The 13,905-nt window shown below is 33.7% G+C and overlaps 1 protein-coding gene across 9 annotated transcripts in view; it reads right to left on the bottom strand.

The window, feature by feature from the left end:
* Positions 1 to 11,838, bottom strand: part of Calpb (calpain-B) — a 30,337-nt gene extending 18,499 nt beyond the window's left edge. For 3 of the 9 annotated variants that reach the window (XM_046635678.2, XM_046635680.2, XM_046635677.2), the window contains exons 1-11: positions 11,261 to 11,836; positions 9,516 to 9,692; positions 7,983 to 8,170; positions 5,599 to 5,902; positions 5,350 to 5,531; positions 4,169 to 4,419; positions 3,657 to 3,814; positions 3,342 to 3,559; positions 3,176 to 3,218; positions 2,210 to 2,254; positions 1,844 to 1,973 (exon numbers count right to left, since the gene is read on the bottom strand). In XM_046635678.2, the coding sequence (XP_046491634.1) occupies positions 1,844 to 1,973; positions 2,210 to 2,254; positions 3,176 to 3,218; positions 3,342 to 3,559; positions 3,657 to 3,814; positions 4,169 to 4,419; positions 5,350 to 5,531; positions 5,599 to 5,902; positions 7,983 to 8,170; positions 9,516 to 9,692; positions 11,261 to 11,650 (2,086 nt within the window). In that variant the 5' untranslated portion in view covers positions 11,651 to 11,836. Of the gene's footprint in view, positions 1 to 1,843; positions 1,974 to 2,209; positions 2,255 to 3,175; positions 3,219 to 3,341; positions 3,560 to 3,656; positions 3,815 to 4,168; positions 4,420 to 5,349; positions 5,532 to 5,598; positions 5,903 to 7,982; positions 8,171 to 9,515; positions 9,693 to 11,260 lie in introns of all 9 variants that reach the window. The other 6 variants (XR_011177689.1, XM_069137989.1, XM_046635690.2 and 3 more) reach the window with 5 other exon arrangements.
* Between the last annotated feature and the right edge of the window lie 2,067 nt (positions 11,839 to 13,905).

The following is a 13,905-nucleotide window of genomic DNA, read 5'->3' as shown; positions in this document are numbered from 1 at the left end:
GTAATATCAAGCTTATTTTTATTTATACAGTTTTCGATAAATTTTAGCTACAAATTTTTGTAAAAATGTCTTAAGAACGCTAAGACATTGAATTAAAAGCATAGCACTTAAATGTCTGAAATTTATATTTTAGTTTATAAATAAGACAGAACTTCCTTAATAAATTTTGAGGAAAAAAAGATCTTGATGTTGTTCCTAATACTTTTTCCCATGACAAAATTTTAGTAAAACTGGAGTAATAAGTCAATTTGTACTCTTGTTAAAAATATTAGTTGATTTGGAAAAATCATTTTCAGACTAAAAGAAACAAATCTCAGAGGTGAGAAGTCAATACAATGTAATAGCATTTTTTTAAAATACCCCTTACAGTATGAATGTACATACAATGTATGTATTGTATTCATTTTTAAACCTGGATACTATCGAAAAACTGCATGGTGATTTGTGCTTAGTGATCAGATACCAATGCAAATTACCATAAAGTTTTCCCACAGTATACCAGTAAATAAAGTGAAGCATATGGTTGAACTTTGATCTGACTTACAGAAATCTGAGAAAGATAATAGAAAATGGAGCTGTGCAAATAATCGATTAATCGTAAGCTTAAATTGATTATTTTATTAAATAATCGATTGGTCGTAGAGTTTTATTAACTGTTCTTCCAATTAATCGATTGATGGATTGCTCGATAACACAATCAATCAACAAAAGATGATTAATCGATTAACATGAAAAAAAATAAGTTAAAAAAAAAAAACATTTGAAAGGACCCGTGACTCCAAAATACGATTAATCGATCAATTACACAACCCGAAAAAAAACCAATCTGATGCAGCGAACCTAGGTGGAAGAAAGATCGAACAAGCAAAAATAACCCAAAGTTAAAGGCGCAATACGTTTCTTTCAAATAACATCACGCTTAGTAGAAAAAATTTTCCTTCCCTATTAACTACAGCAAGACCCGTTGTGCCTAATAATATGTGAAACGCAACGCACGTTAATTCTCAAGACACAATGAAATATTATTCAAACCTATGAAGATTCCCATTATTTTTTATAGCAAAAAAATTCCGCGTTTGAATTAATAATTTAAAGGATTCAATCGAACTCAAATGCAATGAACAATTATTTAATCAAAATGTATTTATGCATATATCACAATTATTATATACATGGCTCTCTATCGACAATTTATAGTTATTTATTCTCAGTCATTCTGAACAGTATTTGCATCTAACTTTACAGCATGCATTGAATCGTTTGTATCAAGAGAACAGAGCAAATTATTTGCAAACACAACGAGCCACATATATAAAATAACTAAAGTTAGAAGGCTGCATTTTAGTGGCATGTACATGCGTAAGCAAAAGAATAGAAATATGGGCATGAAATGATAATGTAGCTGTAAATAATGTATAAACAAATTTTTGTGAAGAATTCATGCGAAATGTTCAAGTAGGTTGTGAAGACATCCAAGTGTGAATAATTTAACATTCACTGGGATGGGTTTGTTTGTTTTGCAGTGTAACTGTAAAATACTTCGAATATTATTAGAAGACAAACAGTTTTCAATGAGTTTTTCAATTGAGCATCTCTAGTAAATACAAGACTGTTCAAATTTAACACAGATGTTTACCATTTGTTTAAAAAAAACAATTATTTAACCAGCACTTCATTGGATTTGCATTTTGAAGTTTTTCAAGGTTTTCACAGCTAATGTTTAATGATTAATACATATAATGTATGCATAATGATAGTCCATCATCCCTTTCAACAATATGAATATCCACCAACAAGCACACTTTCAATATTTTTGTACATAAAGATTAACTGTGATACAAACCTTTGCGCATAGCGAAGTCCAAGATTTCTTTCAGTTCCATCCAATCGACTTCCATATCATCACCGGCAAGTTTTCTGAAGAACTCTCGTACTTTTTCCTCGTTTCTATCAGGCTCAGGCTGATCTCTTACCTGAAGGAAAAATCATCACGATTGTCTTGTGTGTAAAGTACAACTAAAACAAAGTATACACTTACACTATACATCAGTTTTAGTTACATCTATACATTTCAACTAAGTTATACTCATTCTTGTGCTCGTGCAAGGTGCAAAGTAGAAATTTAATAAATTTCGACGAATATTTTAATTGGTCACTGTGTAATAACCTTTCCTCTAAAAATTACTTTCTCTTCAATAATAATACTTACTGTATCTTCTTGCCCTTCTGGCCTTTCTTTACCATGGTTATTGACCTAAAAGCCAAGCGACACAAACGTGCAACCCGTGATTAGTGATTAGTGACAGTATATCACTTAGTTCCCACACAATTATAATATTGACAATGCCGAAGGGCTGGTAGAACTGAGAAATAAAAGTTTTTCCTTGAAAATCGTATCTTTAACATAGGAAGGAAAAGGGTAATTTTACTCGGTCAGTAAAGGTAGGAGTACTCCATGACTTTAACTGAAGATTTCCATTGGATTGTCATAGTACTTCAGGCCCAAAGCGAGTGTAATAAGGGAATATTCTCTAACTTTTCATGCTGATTAGAATAACGTGAGGTAATAATTGCAAAAGTGTTACATTTTAAACTCTTTTCTTTTGTTTGTAAAAGCGGAATACCCTAGATAGTTTATTAAACAACAAATATTTTCGAGGTAAGAAAAATTCATATTTCGTTAAAACGTATGGAAAGTGAGCAGAATGAGTTTCTACCAGCCTTGTTCAGATATATATTTTTGTGATTGTTAGTACTACTATTTCTTCCACAAACATGCAGAGTCTCTACGTGATTTGCATTGGCTGTGTTTCACTACGTAGCAGTATTCACATATGACTTGTGAAGTATGCTGCACACCTATAAGGTTTATAGACTGGAACAGGAAATTTGACTGTTATCTGTAATAGCAATATTCTTGATACATTAGAAAATTGAAAACTTAAGTACGATTCTGTCCGATCAATATTCAGTCAGAGGATATTAAGTGAATATTAAGCAAAATTAAAAGTGACTCTTTTGTCGATTAGTTAGCGTTATCAATTAATATTTAAAATTGAAATATTAATGTCCAAACAACTCAAGTTAATTGTTTACGCTTTCATGCATGTTCTTAGATAATCTATACACGTCTGTTGTTATTTGATTTCAGAAAACAAAACTCTATATCACATACCCTATCATCGACTTCGCCGATACCAATTTGTTCATCATTTTCCCTGCAATCAGAATTCAGAACTATAATATAATATGTAAAATCAGCATCATCTTTGATGTTTCATTAACTCGTAAGTTGCAGAAAAATTGCCAATTTCGTTATTGACTGTGTTTTCATGACTCACTCCATGTTGTTCTGATTTTCAGAAAATACTCTCAATAAGAATTCGCCTTCTTCATGCGGATCAAAAGTACTGGGAACAATGCAGTAAACACCAGGCGGCAACTTGAATCGGCAGCTAACTTCACGAAGGTTAATGAATGACGGAGATCGAGCTACCGAGGCGTTGTACTTGAAGAAATTAACATCTAACGGCTTTGGTAATCTGTCGGGATCTTCCAGCTGAAAAAAACGGATTGAAAAGTCATTACTCACATTCTTCCAACAATATGTGAGATACTTTCCTCAAATTTTTCAAACATAGCCAATTAAAACTTACACGATACATGGCAAAGCCAATTGTCAGACAATCAGCACCCATCTGTCTTTGTGCCCTACGATTTTTCTGCATCAATGCTACGATAACCGTGCATTTGTCATCATCTTCATCCGGGTATTCTAATGTTATACGGTACTGGGGGTTGTGCCAAAAGGTTTCTAAAAATAGTTAAGAAATTCGCTTTAACAAATGTCATCCATCGTCAGGTTTTGAAACTTAACGATCTTTTGCATAGGCTTTTTTAATTATGGGGATTGTCACTGTATGGTGTAAAAAAATCAAAGTAATGCAACCAGGCTGACCAGTTATTTCGCCTGTGGATGGTAGAACCTGTAGATTATTGTTTATGTTTAAATAATTTATGCAACATGAGTAATTTGAAACCCTAAGAATTAAGATTTGCCTCCATTGAAATTAAACACTTAGGGTATCTGGTGATAGAATAATGCGAACAATTAGGTTCTGATGTTATGATGATATTTTCCAATAGTAATGATTGTTTGGCAAGGTACCTAAAAAGTTACGGCATCCACCAGCTGTTACTCCGCGTACCCATTCCCCTTCAAATATGCTCATTTCCCATTTTTTTTTACCAGCGCTGAGATCACTGTCTGTTAAAGAGTCCGGATTCAAGTTACAGATCTCAAGCCGTGTGAAGTGATGCTTGAAATCTTGTAAAGACATCCAAAATTCACCATCTACATCGAATGTTAATCCCAGTTCCTCTTTCTCGTGATCAGGAATAAACCTCCATTCAGGTGATCTACAGGACACATAATTTCAATTATGTTAATCAGATTTCTTGGCAACGTTACAAGCATAAAAACTATGGCATTCTTACAATGAAGCAGATATTACTTATTGTTTGTCACGACAATAACACAATGCACTTGCACTATAATTGCTGCAGGTTGACTTCCGTAAAAAATACAGCCTGAAATTAACCAAAACTATGATCATATGCTGATTCTCAATCTCTATGACATATGAATACTGAAGTTCGCATTAGAAGAACAGTGACACGCCAATGGTGGTCATCTCATATGAAATCTATCTATCTATCTATCTATCTATTCATCGGGATAATATTACAAATAATGTTCATTTATATCCTTCAATCTGATTATGAAAAGTACATGGTATATTCTCGGCCGCCTGTGTGGCTGATGGGGTAGCTAAATATTCGCGGTTATTTTGTATTCAATTTCAGGCCTCGTATTGTAACGCTCACATCGATAATTGGTAAAACTTCATGCATCGTTCTATGTTTTGATTCTAGTACTGTACGCTATTAACACATCAAGAAAAGTCCGAGGGGTAACTATTCCCGAATTAGTTGGTTGTACACCAGATTTGAGGACTTCTAAACTCTAAAGAACTGGATGACTTCAAGTGACTTCACAGGACATTTTTTTACGAAGTACACACTTCTCTTTAGGAGTGGTTACCTCCTCAAGAAATCTTAAATTCCAATAGCCGCTCTAAGTATTATTCATTGAAGTGTTGCAACCCAGATATTTGTACATTTTTGATAGATTTAGAATACGGCAGAATGCATAAAAAAAAAATATGCAAATGTGCACAAGGTTTTGCAGCCTATTTAAAATCTCTAATTTAATTCGTATCTCTGTGATAACTTTTAGATTATTTTTTTTATCTACATTGCAAGATTTTTTGCATGACATATACTCACTGATCACTCCAAGGTCCGTTCCATTCAGCCTCGTTACCCCATGGGTTCCTCAATCTCAATAAAGGAATTTTTCCTACTTGATTTGGTGTCATGATATCAACATACTTGACTCGTGTAATACTATAGGCATGTCCTCTGATTAAACCTTCTGGCGTTTCAGCTTCTAATACGTTTGGATCCGGCTGAAAGATTCGTGTGTGAATGTTTAGATCATCTTCACAAGATTAAAATTTCGCTTTTGTCCATTACCTCCAGTGAACAACCCATTAATGAGTTTCTTTCATAAGCTTTGAGTAGAATATTGAACAAGTTTGGCGGTGTTTCATTCATTTCGTACAGCTCTGTTACTCCTCCGGTAAAGTCTTCCATAGCTTCACATGTCGTTCCTCCCTTTAAAGCTTCATATGAACCATGAAGCTTCGCGTAGGCTTTCTCAAGCAGTGCACTCCAAAACTCGTTATTTTCAGCTGAATGTAAAAACATCAATTTCCCTTGACTAGTCGGCAGGCGATCATCTATGACTACATCCACCCATCTTCCGTACTGCCAAAATCTAAGTGCAGAAAGCAATTGAAAAAATCAAAATTACCACTCATTGCAGGAATACATTTATTGGACGTAAACTCGCATGATACAAAAAAGTTTTTGGACCTTTTTATTTTGGTAAAAAGAAGTGATATCTTGCTCGATCTGTAAAAACTGATAGCACCCTATTACGGTGAATGAGCCATCCCGTCTAAATCAAAATTTCGGTAAATGGAAACCGAAGCGTTAAATAAACCTCCAACAGTGTTTTTTGTGTCAATAATGGTGAACCTGAATAAAACAACATCCCTTCTATGAAACAGGAATGCTTCTGAACAAATTCAAATAACACAAGCTGACATATCAACAATCTGAGAAAAGATTTTAAAATTAAAACGTTCAAAATGATGAAGGTCTGGTCTTTTTTATCTGATTATAATGTAATTGAGTTCAATTTACAATAGCTAGCCAGATCCCTACAAACAGTCTGAAAAACATTCAAGAAGTCTTACATTGCGATAGTTATGGAGCACAAATATAGTTATTCGCGAACATTTGTACTTATACCAATCGATTTTTACCTACTTGAGAGATCATTATCCGTCGAATTTTTGAAGAATATCTCTAAGTAAGCCCAAAAGCACTCACAATCGGAAAGTTGAAAAATTTTATATATATATACTGTAACTCTACTCAAATTTTTGATAACCTAGCTTGTGTTATTTCAAGTTGCTCAGACTCATTTTTATTACGCAATGAGGATGTTATTCCATGTGTGTTCACTATCATTGGTACAAATACGAATGTGTGAAGTTGGCAATCCAAATTCAAAATTTACTAACAATTATGAGTGTGCTGACTCTCTCCGAAAGAGTTCTGGATTTCTGAACGATTTTCAAAAATAATTCTTTTCAATTATTACTGAAAAATCCATTATAACTTTTGGGGGGTTCAATAACACGAAGTACCCCATTTCGAGAAAAATGCTATGTTGACTAGAGTGCCCGATAGTTATTTAGTCCCCAAAATTTTCCGTACATTGCATAAAACACTTTCTACTGATTTTTTTAATCGGCGATACGAATTTGAAAAAATAAGAGCGCTGTCTCCAGTAGCCAGAGTACTTGAAGTCACGTTGCCAAAACGACATTGAAAAAATCAGTACTGGCAATTTCTACAATTTTTCTATTCCAATTGTTATTTTACTAGAAACATCATCAATTGTCAATTTGTTTGTAAAGTGTACTGGTAAAAATCGTTTTAGATATATCAACTGGCGTGGTATGTATCATGATAGATGATATATTGAGCAAATGGAAAGAACTACGACGAAAAGAAGTTGCTGTTTGAAAAAAATAGTTGACATTGTTATATCTTTACGACAATATTAAATACTGATTTGTAATTACATTCTGCAAATTTTCGCGTTTGAAAAACTTTTGTACTACATTGGACCTTCAACTGTCATCATAGCAAATTGGCTACGTTGGTGATGCAGCTATTCTTGTTTTCAATATGTTTATTAAATTTTAAATTCAATAAATTCAGAAAAAACTTGACGAATTTAGAAATTCTGAAGGATATTACTAAACCTGGGATTGATCAAAAAATGAATTCATGTAGCTGTGAAAATTGGGAAAACCTAATCCTTTGAGACTGCCATTTTTTTGATATTTAGACTCAGAAAAATATCAAGCAGTTCAAAACAATAGTTTGCTCGATTTTTTCCGAAATGGGGTGCTTTGTAAAGTTGGCCCCTCGAAAAGTCAAAATTTTTCATTAATAATTAAACAGAACTATTTTTGAAAATAGTCGAGAACTCCAGAACTCATTCGGGAAGAGTTAGCACACACATCATTTTTATTGAATTTTTAATTTGGACTGCCAACTTCGCACATCCACAAATACACACTGCCAGAGATTTTGTAAAACACATTTTTCTTCTTCCGCAACTTTCCATCGAGACAATATCACCCGTTTATCTTTAAAAAGATCCCACGCACCTTGATAGAATTATTATTTGGATTTGGATAGTAAATGAAAATATGCGATCACAAACAGTTTAGATGCAATATGAATGGTGTAACATGTCAGATGCTAAATTATACCTGAAATGGAATATCCCTGCATAGTTGTCTTCGAAGCTTTGATCTTCGGGTACAATTTGAAAGAATAAATTTGGATGTAGTGTAAGATTGGCAACAGCTGCGATGAGCCAGCAATCACCAAGCTCGCCCTGTTGTACATCAAACCGTGAAAACCCCTCAACGAATAGTTGTGGGTCGTGTGCAATTTCCTGAAAATAAGTGAACTCATTACCTATAGGTGTCTTTGATTGGTGAAACAGGAGAAAGAACGCAGCACAAAATTCTTGTGATACACGATCTACCTGAAATTTCTATCCATCAAGATTGATTGAAAACTAAAATATGATAGTCTTGAGGATTAAATAAATCTTGGTAAGCTAGCCAGAAGCATGAAACGATGAACTTGGGGCTATATATTTTACTGGTGCTTATGTTTTGTTTGTTGTCCGAAATGGGAATAAAAGCAAAAATTTCAGTTTTTAATCAAGCTTGACTAATCGAGACTTCCGATACATGGTACGAGACACTGCCTCGCTAATTTGTGACCTGTCACTGACATCGAGAGTGTCAGGCCTCCGGATCACGGATTCTGCTGGAACTTTAAGGGGTGTTTCTACGGTTCAAAATGGAAAAGTTCTGGTGTGTAGTTTCATCCATTGGGTTTCTCTTCAGTCCGGTTAAAATTGATCAAATTAGCAGTTTGATGAGTGAACTACCGTAATAAAGGAAACCTGTTATGTATTTTTGCCATAAATATTAATGTTCATTGTCCTCTATTTTCAATTCGATGAAAAACTCTTATAGATTGAACTGCATCGGGTTTATTATTATTTCAAAGCCATATAGTGAAGTTCGAATTCCAGATCTTCTGCAACCTAATTCTATTGAAAATTGAGCGAGAAAGACCCAATGGATGGAACCCAGCATCGGAAGTTCCAAATTTTGGGCCGAAGAAACACCATTGGAAGTTCAAGCAAAAATTTTGAGTCTGGGTTCTAGATGTCCAATTTTGATTTCTTCCACGTAACTAATGAAAGAAAAACTAGTTGTCTTAGATATAGTTTCCTTTTGTAGAAACCAGAACGATGTTTTGAATTTTAAGAAATTTGACCTATTTTCTCAATCGTTTATTGTAAATAACAATTTAAAAAAACTTCAATGTCGCATTTAAATCACTTTTATTTAAAAATTTAAATGCGAAGCTGAAGTTTGTTTAATTGTCACATGCAATAAATGTTTGAGAAACTAGGTAATTTTTGGTAAAATCCGAAATATCGTTGTGGTTTCTACAAATCTAGACATTATTTACTAAAATTAGTTTTCCTTTCATTAGTTACGTGGAAGAAATAAAAATTTGACATCTAGAACCCAGACTCGAAATTCGTGTTCAGCGGTGTTACATATCAACGTAAAAAAGACAAAAGCAAATTTTGTGAATATTAAATGAAGACGTTGGTTATTATTCAATGTACAGATTAAAAATTTACTTATTTACATAAAAAATCAAAAAAAAATTTTTTATTTTGTTAATCTTTGTTATTTGTTCATCCTTACCATTGGACGTTTCCATTCGATGTAGCGGTCGGGTCTTCTCGAAAAATATATGGAATCATCTTGTGCCGGGAACTCGGGGTCTTCGAACAGTGTTCCATTCGATAAACATTCCTGCCTCAGCTGGTTAAAATCTTGAACTGTTCCTTGTGCTCTGATACCTGAGCCTCTTTCTCCGAGCTATGAACAACACAACAGAGGTATAAGTCAATATTTTAACGATAGTTACGAAAGAATTACAAAATAATACGAAATTGTTTATATTCTTGCTTTCTTTCAAGAAGTATTATATTTTTTAAACTTCTCTAGATTTACAATTAGCTTAATTAACACTTAACTTCTACATGCATTATGCTGTAAATTAATTTCAATGGATTTGTTAAAAAACCTTGATATTACTTGAAAATGTTTGAAAAAGTTTTTATGATTGTAGTCTTATTGAAAATACTCTTTCACAGACACGTTGGTTCAGATTTTTTAGGCTTTACATTTCAGAACCATTAATTTCAACTGTTTCCCCAAGAAATTATAATTTCTATTACAAATCTTCCTTAGTTTTTCATAACATGTTATCGTCGAAAAACATGCAGAAACACCAGAACTCATATCCTTGCAGATTTGTAGTACAAAATGAAGTTCTAAAAAAATATTCATTCTCTAGAAATTGATTCTAAACTGCAGCTTGACTTTATCGGAAACGGTCAGAAGGATGAAAACTCAGAGTTTTAAAGATTATCAATAGAAAGTGGTTTGTAGAGACTTTGAGAAGTCCTTTGCAAATTCATTCGATTCTAATGTAGAACTCGACTTAGGTCAGTTTGTGTCGGAAATTCTGTAGAGAATTAATTCGAATTTTTCCAGAAATAATGCAAAACTTGTCTAAACAATATCCAGAAAAACACATATTGAACTTCTAAGAATCACTAAAAGCAAAATTATGAGAAATTGCTGACAATAAGTTTTTCTCACTAGGGGTGTTATTGTTCAACGTAAGAATTTTTCTCACTGGGGTACAAACGACCCCAGTGTGTCAAGCATGTGATTCTCCAGAAGTGTGGTAAACAAGGGTTAATTATAAAAAAACATCCATAGATGATAACATTTCAAACCTTTGGTGAGGGTTCTCCTCACAACTATGACATTCATTGAACGTAACTAACGTTATACAAAATCCATTTGATAACAGTCAAAAACAAAAAACGAGGAACCAGTTTTGCCATCCGGCCTAGTAATTATCAAGAACCAATAGGCGTTAAAAATAAAATAAACAATTAAAAACCAATGGTATACTCGCTAATTTGACGTACAGGGATACCACTTACGGTCAATCGCTGAACCTACTCATGCATTTTAAATTTAAACAAAACCAATATCTCTTATTCAACATCATATCTTGCGTGTAAGCCTAAGACGTCGTCTGTCTTACAGATCTCGATAATTATTGTGTCAGATGGCCAAAGTGGTTCTTCGCTTTTTGTTTTTGGCTGTTGTCAAATGCATTATGTATAATACAAAGTATGTTCAATAAATGTTATAGTTCTGAGTAGGGCCCCCACCAGAGGGCTGAAATGTTAACATCTATGGATATTTTTTATCATTAACCTTGGATACCAAGATAAAAATCCCTCGTTAGCATCTCATTGTTAATATGCACTGTAACACATCCAAACTGCGACCATATCAAAACTTGAACCCTAAAACGCTGGCCAAAAGTTGATGAATCGTTTGTCGGTATAATTTTTGCCTACGTTATAGTATGGTTTTCCAATGTAGTTTCCATGAGTGGTGCGAGGCTTGTCGTCGTAAGTTATGTGAGTTGGGCGTATATTTCCGGACGCGGATTGACGATAGGTGGTACATGAAGGTGCACTCGTATTGTGATTCACTTCGTCAGATATGGTTCTGTTATACTGGCGATTGATAGTCGGGCTTTTCTGCCAGGAATATTTTTTGTTTGTGTCCGTGATCTGTGGACCTTTAATAGTTATCGCCGAAACGTAAGTAGGCGCAGAGTCCAATTTTGGATAGTTGTTATTCGATTTGTAGATAGAGTTTATTTTCAAATCGGCTGTTCCATGCTGAAGATAGTTTTTGAGGCGATAGTTCCCACAATTCGATGTATACGTCCTCTGATTCATTTCAGCGTTTGAAATGGCTTTGTATTGTTGTTACAATCTCTAAAGCTTAGCAACTTTTCTCGCACTGTATTTTAAAATCAAGAGTATTTATATATCGGCAAATCAATTTTTTTTTTTTTTCTTCGAATTTAAAATGCAATGAAAACTTGTGCTTTTCTGCAAACTTTTTAATGCCCTGCAAGCTTTATACGTCAGCTTACTTGAAAGTGGCGAGCTTTACTAACGCTTTATCCAACACAATATTGCGATAATGAGTGTCAAGCAGGAAACTCGATAGGATATTTTTAAGAAGTAGGAAATGAGAAAGCCACAAGTCTGAGATTCCAACACCAAGGTTTTAATTGTTTCCGCTTTCGTGATTATTGGATTAAACTTGTTAATTGTAAGTCAGTATGATAAAAAAAAATTGTATTACTTTCGCCGGAATTTTAAAAAGTTCATGAAGCACAGTCACAGTAAAATATCAAGAAAACATTTGCGCATTTGCAATTCTTTCATCAGTCTATAGCATTTTTTTCGTCCACAGCATTTTCAACATTCACGAAATATCTTATTCCAAATATCCTTGGTACATTAGATGAGAATTTATATTATAATCTGTACGGAATACGTACATATTTTTATTTCGTAAATATCAAGATAATTGTTTTTTTCTCACTACCAGTGCAGATGGGCAAAATTGTAGATGATAAAAAACTGTGTTTGTATCTGATGTGGTTGTCATTCAAATTTGAAAATTATGACCGATCCGAATAAGAATATCAATAATTACTTGCGAATATGGTAACTAGACCGAAGTTCAACATTAACCACAAATCTAATTTGTGTTTCATTCTGTCCCGAATACAAAGTTGAGACGTACATTGCCTTTTATTTCAACCAACTTACGTGAAGCAAACGTAATTTGTATTTCGATTTTTTCAAATTACAAACAAGAATGTTATTTGTCATCTATTTTGTGAAAGTAAGTAATCATTTACATATGCAATTTGTAATTAAAATGTAATTTAATTATACGCGTTACTTGTAATTAAAAGGTAATTTGTAATTAAAATGTGCCCAATACCGTTGCCTGCTGGCACTTATATTTCACATTTTTTATAGCAACCTTATAGTCTCTTTACCGTCTTCCTACTTCCATTTGATATTTCAATTCTAGCCCTTATCGAAAAAAAATTTGTAAACTTATTGTAAAAACGGTATTATCCATATGCTGACATTTTCACAAAGGCTGCCATGGATTACCGTACGTACAATCCGAGAGAGAAGTTTTAAAAAATTAGCTCTTTGCTACAGAGAATACTTTAACAAATTAAATTCAAAACTTCGAGGTACATGGTTAAACAGCTCTAACACGAGATGAGAAATAATCGTGAGGAGCAATTTAATCATTGAGTTAAGATCACGTAGAACTCCTACCTTTACCGATCGAGTCTTTTTCTTCCTATATGAAATAAACAACCGAACGGAAAGGGTTCAAATCGCTCGGTAAGGTAGGACTACTCCATGATCTTAATGGTGAAGCTACGCCCTTGTTTTCACCACACCCTTGTACTAGTTCTCTAAAGTAATCTTTCAAGATATAAGATATAAAATATAAACTAATACCAATTTCCCACGTCATAAAATGACTCACCGTACGACTACCGTGTGTTTTAACTTTCTGCTGGAAAAGAGAGGAAAACTATTATTATATTCATTGTCAGCCTGATTAAAATAATTTCAACCTTTCATTGCATTTTCACATTTTGAGATCTCGAGAATCATTTCCAATCACAATGAGAATAATGCCATTTGTTGTAGTTACTAGGAAACTCTAGTGAAATGGGTATAGTTACAATAATAGTTCAAATTTTGTTGGAGTTACAAGAAAATGTGGTGCCAGTAACTATTTGGTGCGTTTATAGTTGCCGGTACTACATTTTCCGGGCTTTGACATTCAATCAAATTGTTCAATTTGCTCCTACTTTTAGGCTTCAACATAAACGAATGGCTGCACCGTCATCAAATTATAGCAAAAGTTACGAAAAAATCTAGTTATCCCTGCACGAGTAACCATAATCCAAAACACATACTAAATTTTCTGATCAAAGCTACAAAACTAATTTTCATTTTCTACTCGGAACTATACTTTGTTTACGGCCGTCGTAAAAAATGAAAACAGTTGAAGAAGACTGCGCAGTAACCACAACCAGGAGTTTTTAAATTTGCATCGGTGCTTGGACGAGTGTATGTTTCCCGTTCATGAGACACAT

Source organism: Neodiprion pinetum, chromosome 7, assembly GCF_021155775.2.
Source record: "Neodiprion pinetum isolate iyNeoPine1 chromosome 7, iyNeoPine1.2, whole genome shotgun sequence".
NCBI classification, from domain to species: Eukaryota; Metazoa; Arthropoda; class Insecta; order Hymenoptera; family Diprionidae; genus Neodiprion; species Neodiprion pinetum.
This window is presented reverse-complemented; position numbering and strand designations above follow the sequence as displayed.